The sequence below is a fragment of the Priapulus caudatus genome, unplaced genomic scaffold, assembly GCF_000485595.1.
Source record: "Priapulus caudatus unplaced genomic scaffold, Priapulus_caudatus-5.0.1 Scaffold135, whole genome shotgun sequence".
In the NCBI taxonomy this organism is placed as follows: domain Eukaryota; kingdom Metazoa; phylum Priapulida; class Priapulimorpha; order Priapulimorphida; family Priapulidae; genus Priapulus; species Priapulus caudatus.
In genome coordinates, this window is record NW_014577196.1 from 205,204 (window position 1) to 216,760 (window position 11,557).

The 11,557-nt window shown below is 41.3% G+C and overlaps 2 protein-coding genes across 2 annotated transcripts in view; one reads left to right on the plus strand and one right to left on the minus strand.

The window, feature by feature from the left end:
- The window catches only part of LOC106805965 (multidrug resistance-associated protein 7-like), an 18,698-nt gene extending 7,428 nt beyond the window's left edge, over window positions 1-11,270 (minus strand). The window contains exons 1-11 of the mRNA XM_014807773.1: window positions 9,923-11,270; window positions 8,318-8,540; window positions 7,765-7,890; window positions 6,944-7,171; window positions 6,373-6,535; window positions 5,774-5,964; window positions 5,235-5,486; window positions 4,663-4,761; window positions 4,252-4,441; window positions 3,754-4,008; window positions 1,158-1,393 (exon numbers count right to left, since the gene is read on the minus strand). Of these exons, the coding sequence (XP_014663259.1) occupies window positions 1,158-1,393; window positions 3,754-4,008; window positions 4,252-4,441; window positions 4,663-4,761; window positions 5,235-5,486; window positions 5,774-5,964; window positions 6,373-6,535; window positions 6,944-7,171; window positions 7,765-7,890; window positions 8,318-8,540; window positions 9,923-11,220 (3,261 nt within the window). The 5' untranslated portion in view covers window positions 11,221-11,270. The remainder of the gene's footprint in view (window positions 1-1,157; window positions 1,394-3,753; window positions 4,009-4,251; window positions 4,442-4,662; window positions 4,762-5,234; window positions 5,487-5,773; window positions 5,965-6,372; window positions 6,536-6,943; window positions 7,172-7,764; window positions 7,891-8,317; window positions 8,541-9,922) is intronic.
- Window positions 11,271-11,459: 189 nt separating this feature from the next.
- LOC106805966 (AP-5 complex subunit mu-1-like) overlaps window positions 11,460-11,557 on the plus strand; it is a 21,198-nt gene continuing 21,100 nt past the window's right edge. The window contains exon 1 of the mRNA XM_014807774.1: window positions 11,460-11,491. Coding sequence (XP_014663260.1) covers window positions 11,460-11,491 — 32 coding nt within the window. The remainder of the gene's footprint in view (window positions 11,492-11,557) is intronic.

The following is an 11,557-nucleotide window of genomic DNA, read 5'->3' on the forward strand; positions in this document are numbered from 1 at the left end:
CGTTCACACGTAGCAAGAAATTCGGATTTAAGTTCACACGAGGAAAAATGCGCGGTCCAAGAAATACGGAATCTAAATAGATTCAGTATTTGTTGAAATACGTGGCTTCCCAGATGCCGAATTATTTGTTGTGCTTGAGAAATTCTGAATCTCTTGGACCGTGTATTTCTCTCGTGTGAATGCTAATTTATACCGTATTTCTGAAGCCGCATATTTTATAGACTGGTCCGCGCTCGACAGTTACACTCGCGTAACGCGAATGTCGAGCCCGGACCAGTCTACGTATTTTATCGGCAGTAGCTGTGCACTGATTGTTTATTTCTCATTGTCGCTTGATTGTTCGCTTGGACGCATTTTTTTTTTTTCAGTGTACTAAAGCAGCTCGCAGCTCGCAAATATGGCATTTCTGGAGCCGCAAAACAGCGTGTGAACGCTCGGTCGCGTATTTGTCTCAGATTCGGTATCTCGCAAATACCGAATTTCATAAATACGGAGTCTCGTGTGAACGCAGCTATATATACACACACATGTGACCTTACACTTCAGCATTACAAGTATGTATTTCATTAAGTAAAATTAGCTTGCTCTAGCTACCTAGCGCCACTCTGTGTCTTAAATTGCCCAACCTGTTGGCTGTCCAAGTAGAGGACTATAGTCAATGAATAATTTATAAGGATGCCAGCATTAGCAACAGTTACACTTATGTTGAAGCTCATATTTTTAATATTGGTTCACTTAACAACAGAATGAGAATTTTACTACAGAATCCCATTACTATCCAAGAAAAAGCTGCTCAACTCGCTACACAGGTAACAGTGGTTTACCATCACCATGCTTATAACATTGTTTCATTATTACTTTACTGATAAATTACAGACTATATACTCATTCAAAGTTCTGTAATGTTTTGTTGTTACATGGTTTAGGGGCTATACTGCCTATTTGTGATTATCAACTTATTTATTCACTGCTTAAGCCAACGATGCTATGAGTAACAAAGTTACATGACAATTTCATCGTTCCATTTTACAGCCATATTATATTCGAAGCCCCGCCTGTTGTAGAACAGCGATTTAAAGCTTTGGTGATTGATTGTGCATGATGTCTGTGTGTGCAAACTACTGATGTAATCGAGTGCTTCACACAGTACCACCTACCAAAAAATCTCCCAGAACATACAGGGTAGTCATTATATTGTTGGATGTGTACTTCATGATACCTATATACCTGCCATAAGAAAGGTAGTCATCAGAGGAAGATGATTGCCACAGTAGCACCGACGTGGTGTCGCGTGGCAACTCTGTTGACAGGTTGCCAGGAACGTGCATCAAGCCAGATGCGTGGGAGTGTGACACCCAAAATGCCAGCCACCAGTCACTGATGTTCCGAGATGCTGGAATATCCAATCAATCGTATTTTGCAATGTCAACGGTTTTTAAAAGACAGTTTTCAAAATTTTAGTATAATTGACTAAAAATTACCGCATAATTAGCTGTGCTGCGATTTCGTGTATAGATATCAAAAAATGTACTTTTGCATAATTTAGCATTATATTTTATTGGTACCTTCAACCATAACCGTACACAATAAAAAAATTGTTCACGCAAAGTAGGGCAATTAGGCTACATTCATGTGTGTACAATCCTGCTCCAACGTCCAATGTTTTTGATTATCAATAAGATGTTGGAATATGTGGGTAGGGTGGCAAGAGCAGAAACGCCAGTTGATCAATAGATTGACATTGAAAAACAGTTCTCGTGTGGTAGCTGCCGGGAGATACTACACAAAGGGCTACGATTATTGATTACTTATAGAGGAAACCCATGCATGGGCACACAGCGTAACAGCTGGCGGTGTTATTAGGACTAAACCATGGCTGGTGTTAATGTCACATGGGAATTATTTAATACGAGGAGTAACATATAACTAATTTTTTATGTAATTATGTCACTCATTTTAGCATATCTAAATATGGAATACAAGTGTGTGAACAGCAGGGATTGCACCATGGTTTGGTTAAACAAGTTGCTGGCTTCGCTAGACAATGGCATTAATCACTGGGGAAATAAATATAGGTAGATCTTAGTGAGGAAAGGCAGTCACTGAAGACGAGGAGAGTCGATCAAGCCATTTTATGTCAGCTATACTTGGTGTTTTAAATGAGAATCTGTGTGATAGAAAACGCGAAATCAAATTACATGCTTAATAAATGTAAATAACCAAAAAATATAATGTAATATAACAAGTGCCGCAGAGCGACAGGGCTCATCTGGAGTCTAGTGTTCTGCTGATAAATTCATTTGTGCATAGCAAGACGTCCTATACATACGTTCATTTCTAACCCAAAAAAAACAACACTTCAAACTAGTGTAATAAAATTCCGATAGATGGCGGGCCGCTATCAAAGGCATCATTGCATCGGTCAGCAAAAGCATTGCAGCAATGGCAGCTGTCAGTGTGACAACGAATTGCAAAAAGCAGGAGCAAATAATTACCATATTATTACTATACATAATGTGCGTTCTATGGTGTCAGGTAATAAGGTACATTAAACCCCTTGCGAGGCACATCTGGCTCGTTAAAAATAGCTCAATGGTTGATACAACCAGAGGCAGAGCAGCTCGTGCAAGATTACAATTTACAGCAATACGATAGCAAATATCTCTAAACTAATTTCAGTACAAGGTAGGCCAGTGATTAGTGGACCGAATAAGCTCAAGAACGTACACACGTGCGTCTATATTGGTGCCAAAATTTGATGAGAAAATCGATGAAATTGATGAAAAATAAGTCCGAAGCCTCATTCCTGGGTAATTATTTGAGTGCTAGTGACTGTATTCCAACTATTCATAATGTGCTAACAGAATTCTTATATATAAGTCATGTCATTATCTCCTAAGTAACGTTGTTCAAGTAAGAGTTATGTGTGGAATTTCAGCTGTAAAATGGGAGCTTTCCACACCCCACAGGTACTCGCCAACGCAGTTGAGAAACAAATCCATGTTTAACCCTCCTCTTGAGGGTCAAAAGGTTATCCGCGACACTTACTCTTCGCATGTCAGCGGAAAGGTAAAAATTTTATGTCCTTTCAATAAAGCCATAAAAAATGCTAGTCACGCGAAACAAAAAAGTTTTTCAATCGCGTCCGTCAGACCATGTCCTCAGAAAATGTCTAAAATCTGCCCTGTGCCCCATTGACCTTTGACGCTGTGACCTCCAATTCGGCACAAGTGAGCTTTTCCTACCATGATGCTATACACCGACTATCACGAGCTGTAGGTCGAGCCGTTTAGATTTGTGCCGCAATTCTGCATTTCTCCCTATACCTTAAGTTAAGGAGTGAATGTTCCCTTCTTTACACCTCTTGACATTTGACCTTTGACCCCAGCTTCGACATCCCAATCGTTTGGCCGATCCCCCCCGATGTGCCGAATATCGTGACCGTACGTCGAGCGGTTAAGATTTGTGCCCAACTGTTGACGCACGGACGGACGGACGATCATGCGATTCTACAAGCTGCATCTGACTACGTCAGATGAGCTAAAAAATGAATAAAAGTAAAGTAAATAATATAAAATGTAAACCCAAATTTTAATAAAGAATAATAAAACGTCCTTTCAGGCCTATGTTTCAGGCTTTAAAAATGCACTTAACTGTTATATCTCGTGAATATGACAATAAAATGAAACATGAAATTATGTCCCCCTTGAAAATTTGCTCAAGATATGGTCCTGATAAAACTTTTAAGCTTACCCTGCATGAAGAGTAGAGAGAACAAAACCGATGCAGCCAGACAGTGTCCCACAGCTTTCCAATACACCAAGTAGATTTGCATTTTGACTACGCCAACCTCCTTCTCCTCATCTTGCACGAGTACTTCTCCCTCGACTTTACTCTCATCCGATTCCACCTCTTCGCTCTCCATTTGCAGTTCTAGAGAACTGCTGGATGGCAGTGTGGAAATCGAGGTGAGAAAGTCGGTATTTTGTAGCACCACAGAAGGAGGACCTGCAATAGAAATGTGGCTTTGCCCTATAAAAATGTTCACAGTTCACATGAAATCAACTGATCATGCAAATGGTTTGCAGCAAATACGAAACGTCTTTAAGGCTGCCATTATCGACTTCATCAATTAAATTGAATATTCAGGTAGTATTCTATTCCATATTTACTTACATTTAGTAGCACAATAATTATAATATTATTTCTTAAAATTTTACAATATAAATACTGTAATTGTGTTTCTCTCACCATATTTCACTATCTTGCCTCTGTCAAGTGCCACAACGAGATCACAAAACTGCATGTACTGCAGATGGTGCGTGCAAAGAATGCGCGTCTTTTTACACAGCACTCCCATAATGCACTGTTTGAATATATGTGCGCCTACTTGTGCATCCACTGCTGACAATGGGTCATCCAACAGATAAATGTCCATCTCCTGAAAATTACAGCAACCTTAGATTCCATTGATTCAGGGGACTGATAATACCACGAAAGAAATCTCTTTTATTCACTTCTGAGAATATCAATAACAAGTTACAACACTATATCAAATAAGAGAATTACTATAGTCTTCTCATTCCCTGGTTACACCGGTCCAGGGTTTTAGTGAATGCTAGTTCATTACGCTGATACAGATTCTAATCAATGATTATTCACCTGATAAATAGCTCTTGCCAATGCCACCCTTGCCTTCTGACCTCCACTAAGAGTTACTCCATTCTCTCCTATCTCTGTTTGATCACCAGCTGGTAGAATCTGTGAAGAGCACTTACTAACTTAAATAGCCTACTTATGTACCTTTTTTCCAGAAATGTATCACTGACCCAACAAGAAATATCGACCAAAGAGACCAACAAACTCTCTGGCAATCCAATAAACCTTCAGCCATCCAATAAACTATTAGGACATTAAACAGACCTTCAAGTCACGAACCAAACATAAGATATCCAACTTTTATACCATAAAACATTTAGAGCATCCAACCTTTAAGACAAACCCCATTAAGACCTCCAGTCACCCAATACACTTTTAGGTCATCCAGTGAAACTTTATGTCATCCAAAAATTTCAGGTCTTGTAATAAATGTTCAGTTCGTCCAGGAAAAAACTTCAAGATCATCTAATAAACCTCCAGGTCACTCAATGAAGTTCAAGGTCATCCAGAGAAACTTTAAGGCCACTCAATAAACCTCCAAATCATCCAACACGTTTGTGAGATAAACAACAAACCTTCAGGTCATCCAACAAACAGCAAGCGTCGATGGCCGCCCAGTATCTACTTGCATCGTATCGGCTGCCAAACTGTATGTTGTCTCTCAGAGTGCCATGCTGTATCCAGGCTTCCTGCGCTGCGTAGCCGAAGCCCTGGTAAAGCGCTTGAGAGCTAATTGTTCCGTGGATGCGCTCCATCTCTCCTAGCATAGCATACAGCAGGGAGCTTTTGCCGCTGCCAATTTTCCCCACGATTCCAATCAGTTGCCCCTGAAGTGTGCATGAAACGATTTACACATTATGAATACATTTACTGCATATAAATGCATGTACAACATTTAATATGTATACGTATTATAATCCCCACTAAATACTATCCATATTGAATGGAATGACAGTGTTTTTAGTGAAGGTTCAGGTGCACATATGTATTCATAGCTCCTTCTTTATTTTCAATGGTGTTAAATTTTTTGTCCTTTGGCCAATATTTTTTTTATTAGGTCGGTCCGGCATCAAGAAATGATCAGTGTGTTTAAGGTGGCCTAAGTGCGGCTTGCCTGGTGAATGTCCATGCACAGGTGACTGAGCATGGAACTGTATGTCGACGACTGCTGTTGCCTGAGGTAATCCTCATTATTAGATGCTGTCAGCTCGTCTGCACCCGGTGAATAGCTGGTTAGTTTTTCGTGACTCCATCGGAATGCTCCATTTCGGATGCTGACAACTTTATCTTTATCTGCCCCATGAACTGTGAGGAGAAAGAGAAGATTGTACACTGATTCAAAGTGGTTGGAACCACCTGAGTGTGTTTCTAATACCAATGCCCCCATACTCCTATGGCTTTCTTCATTTGAGTTTGTTTAACAAAATGGTAAGCATGAGCAGTGTTGGCATACGTCTGTGCAATGTACGAGAAGATCTCTAGTATTTCACAGGCTAGTGGCAAAAACTTGCCAGTTGATTACGAACAACAAAGCTTGTATTATTTGCAAAATATGTCCAATATTGACTTGTGTGTAAAGAAAGTGACAAATATTACCTAAAATATTGTTGTAAAACAAATGGAGATATAACTACAGACTCATACAACAATGTGTATAAATATTTCGAGACTGGCTACATCTTTACGTTATCCAGTACTCCCTATTCAGTTTACCTATCATCGGTGAGTAGTATGAACTCAGTTGCAGATCGGTGAGGCGAAGAAAGGCTTGCACTCTTTCTAATGATACCCAGGCCTCCATGAGTCCATTGATCACCCATGGAAATGCATTCAGTGGGGCAATGAGCATGTTGAACAGTGCCAGGCTAGTAAACACCTGCAAACGTGCAAAGATGTATTTTCTCATTTGATTAACATCAAAATTAAGGCTCTAACACAACAAACTCTATTATTCAGGTTCGTAAACTTTACACAAAACGTTTTTTAATATTTTTCTAGTACTTTAATGGTCCATTTTCCATGACCATGAGATTTTAGCAGAGTACAATTTTTGTGCCTGGCATCACCTAATCAGTGATTATAGTGAACTCCTCTTCACACAAAAGAGACATATAGTCCCAATTTCAAGGACTAGCTGTCTAGGGCCAAACAATAATAGCCACGTTTCCAGAAAGTGCCAGGTCCTGTGGTTACGTAGGTTATATGATCATCTGTTAGTATGGCTTTGATTGTTTGAATTGCAACTTGTCACTGTCATCTAAGCGGGTACATGGCCCATACGCACCTTTGCAGCTGTCAACTTGTTACCCATTAGCGCGTACGTAGAGAAGGTTAGGATGGAGATGAGTACGGGAGTGGTGGCCCAGAAGTAGACACACAGTGCGTCAAGATACTTGCGCCCCTTCAGACTCCGAAGCTCCGACTGCCGCATAGAGTTTATGCGCTCCATGAAGTAGCTCTCCCACGCGTAGAACTTAATGACTCGTATACCGTGCAATAGCTCATTAATCACCTGTACACAAAAATAGTATATGTCACGAATAAACGCATATATTGCAGCTTAAATACAGACAGTTGAATAATGAATGCCTGTCCATATTTTTGATAATTTTTGATGTAAAAGTACAATTCAATGAAATATTTATGCATGCACTATATGGATTCCATATCATTGTGTTGAACAGATAACTGATGACCATACAATCACATTGGAAGTAGAGTAAGTGAATGCCTAAGACATTAGTAACACAATAATCTGATGGCTCATCCATACTATTGAGCAGCAATCTTTCCATTAATTGGTTGCATATGCTGACAATGGAACTAGCATTGAAGTCAACAGTACTACGTCACAATATTCCGCTATCAGATTGCAGTACATAATTAAGTGATTAATAAACAAATAAATAAATGATATATATATATAGAGAGAGAGAGAGTATTAACTGTATCGACTATATAAAACATGCTAGTAACTGGAAATTTCATTTCATAATTCTTAGAATTCTTACAGCTATCTGCACGTCTTTTGACAGGTTGGCCATGGGACAGCAAACGCCATGAACAGCAAATTTTTAGAGTGTTGCCTAGAAGCATTCCACTGACCTTGACACGGCTGTCCTTGTGGTGCATCATAGACTTGCTCAGTTCCATGATCTTGATAGCAATCCAACGATTGACAGGGATGAGGAGGATCGCAAACCCTAGCCCAGCAAGAAACGCCAGTCCTACCTGCAAGCACAATGCAAACCATTAGCTATACGACTATAAATGCATGTTGAATGGGTGTTGAGTGCCTAAGGTTTCTTGAAGGTAATTCAACTCTGCACCCACGTCGACGAGAATCACATTTATGCCGCTAAAGTTACTATTTAATTGATAAAAGTCGACTGGAAAATATTCTTTGATAGTCGATATAGCTGACGATATTTGCATACAGGTACTGATTTTATTTTCCATGCACACACATACACACACACGCACATGCACACGCACACACACACACACACGCACACGCACACGCACACACACACACACACATCGATGTCATGAACATATCAGGAGTAGATAATAGAAGATCTTCTATTATCTACGCCTGAACATATGTATCTTTATGGAAGGTACGCATATTCATGGTGATATTTAAAAGCATTCCTACTTGCTGATGTAGTAGATAGAGGGAGATGGATATCTGGAATGGCAGGCTCCAGAATTGGTGGAAGCTGTTGCAGAAGTTAACGATTCTATCTGTGTCACTGCTCATGAAGTTGACAATTTCTCCTGTGTTGAAGGTGGCCATTGTGTCAAGACTGACCTGCACTGACTTTTTATAGACTGACGTTACCAGAGCTGCACGAACCTTCATGCTGACCAGAGACACCCTGATGAAAGACAATGTGCAATACCATGAACCGATATCAGGAGTAGATAATAGGGAGGAGTGTGACATCAATAAACAAGGGAAATTCGTCATTTACTAGCCTTATAATACCTACGATTTACTACGCGTAACTCATCCAACTTGAGCTCAAATCGGACACAGTACATTCGCCAAGCATCGTGCGAAATCGTTTCCTCGTAGACACCCGCAATCCGGAGATACAGCCTAAAACGTACGACACGATTCTCCATTCTTTGGCCATCAATCCAGCCCATTGCGCGCCTATAATTCAGACAAAAGGCAGCAAGACTGCCGCCTGGCGTTGTGGCTCGCGGGGAGATTGGAGATCGACGCAACACTCGACGAGCTAATCATGCGGTTGGCGTGCGTGCGTGAAGGCATGCCAGCTATGTACAAAGGTGGCCTGTGTAGCTGTGTACCGGGTCAAAGGTTATCTCGCCGAGTGTTGATGCCTAATCTCCCAGCGAGCCACATGCCTCGCTTAGTTAGCAATAGCGCGTTAGGTAGCTGCCTTTTGTTTGAATTATAGGCGCGTAATGGCGTTGGATTGATGGCCAAAGAATGGAGAATCGTGTCGTACGTTTTAGGCTGTATCTCCGGATTGCGGGTGTCTACGAGGAAACGATTTCGCACGATGATTGGCGAATGTACTGTGTCCGATTTGAGCTCAAGTTGGATGAGTTACGCGTAGTAAATCGTAGGTATTATAAGGCTAGTAAATGACGAATTTCCCTTGTTTATTGATGTCACACTCCTCCCTATTATCTACTCCTGCCGATATGTATATAGTATATAAATAATCGATTCTATATATAGATTCTAATAAAATCTATTATTATTCACTCCTGATGGGTTCATGACAACATATAAATACATGCACTATGGAGATAAACTACACTTTACAGCTGATTATAATTGCTGTAGTATTAGTAAAAGAACCACAGTTTCAACAGAGATTTTACTCTCTTTTTTTAGGTGGACTGCTATCGTTATAGAAAACTATCAAAATGGTCATCTACATATGAGGTCATACACAGTCATAACTGGGTTAGCAGACACTTCTATAGAGAGGGCACCTGTCTATAAATGACACCTTTGGGTGTTTACAGATGGGGTTACACAAATGGCAGTTATACAGTAAATTAAACCACCTCTATTGATTAGAGATTTGTCAATAAAATATTCTTGTGAGGTATCTCTTGACTAACCCTGACATATGTACAGGTTTGACTGTAGGTCCATGTACATGCTACAATACACAAATGGATCACCACTCTTTCATGCACTGACATAAAATTCATTACGGAGTCAAAATTCGCTTCATTATTTATCATATTCGGCAAAAAGAGACAAATACATTACCTGTAGCTAAAATGCACTGACAACATTGCGCCTAAAAGTGTCGAACCCATTAGGCCAGTAGCATACAGATAGCCGTTCCTTGCCGGCTCCTCTGTATTCTCCATAAACGTGATGAGTTCGTGCAGCAGGATGGGCCCGAGAAATCCACACGCATCGCCCAGGAATTTCAGCACACCCAGGCTGTAATACTCGAGACCGAACGAACGGTTCAGTGCCCTCATCAAACTAACCACCCGCCTCGGTTCCGTCGTCGTTGCCCCCCCGTCACCGATTCTGTCGTTTTCTTGTTCCCAGTTGTGGTCGCGCGAACTTGTGGCATGACCCCAGTCATCACAGCTACCGACGGTATGAATGGGAGCACATTCTGTGGTTGACATATACCGGGTGCATGGCAATGCAGCGTGACAATCATTGTAATTCTGCTGGAACCTCGTAGACACGGCTGAGGTGGTCACGGAGGGCGGTAGATCAAAGAGGTCCGTGTGAGAGTTGAGCTTTCCCATGTAGCCTTTCACCATCAGTGGGCGCACCCACCAGAAGAGAAGTTTCGATAGGCAGTTGCTGTCCGACGCCGCTACTCCCAGCGGCTCCTGCCCCGCGCCATCCCGGTAAGCCGGCAACGTGTGATAGCCAGCGCGGTGCTCCGACAAAATCGGCGTCGTCTCCAAATCCGGGTTTATTGACAGCGTATAATCGTTGCGGCTTTTTACGAGCGCGCCGATGATTGTGCATGCAAAGTATAGAATCTGAAGCGCTAACTCCGTGTAAGCCACGTAACGATCGACGTCGTTCACACGATTAGCTGCTGATGAGTTTGAGCGGTCATTCAGTATCACAGACACGAACTTTAATGTGGAAGCCATGAGCGTCAGTAGCCAGTTGTACGTTAATAGAAGTGGATGGAAAGCGCTGGCTGTCACGACGTACCTGAGCCGGTACAACACGCAAGTATGCAAAAACCATGACAGCGTGACGACCGCGTACGTGAAGCTGTCTACAGGTGAAACTACATTATGAAATACCCGTGCAAGGGAGTAGTGCAGGGCAGGTTGTAGCATTAGGCAGACAGTGCACAGACCACGTAGTGTTGTCCATATGTTCACGAATCCACCAGCTGAACGTGTCAGAATCGTGCTTCTCCCAATCAAATACGCGCACACGACTGCTTGAAGAACGTAAACTGGACATACAACGACGATCTGCTCTGCACATTCTGTCAACCAGTTGTCTACGACGACGTAGAATGTACTACTATTCTGTGCACAAATATTACTCCAGTCCCAGGTGTAACTAGCCATAATGTAACCTTCAAGGGAAGGCTGTGCAGCTATAAGTATAACACATGAAGATATCTGGAGAAAAGAACATTATTATAATTAATAATTTGTCCATCACAATAGCAGTTTAGACTAAACTTTAGTGTAATGTAACTATAGTCAGTAGACTACACATGTGTGTTATTGTTGATGTTTTTTGCAGTTGCCGTGTCAAAACAAAACACGTGACTTCCTACATACAGTGCATTTTTGGACCCACTATGCCTATCATCATCATGCCCTATGCCTATGGGTATTAAAGGCATAATATTTCCATCGATTATGCAAAGTTGACGAATGCTACAGTAACTGGCACCTT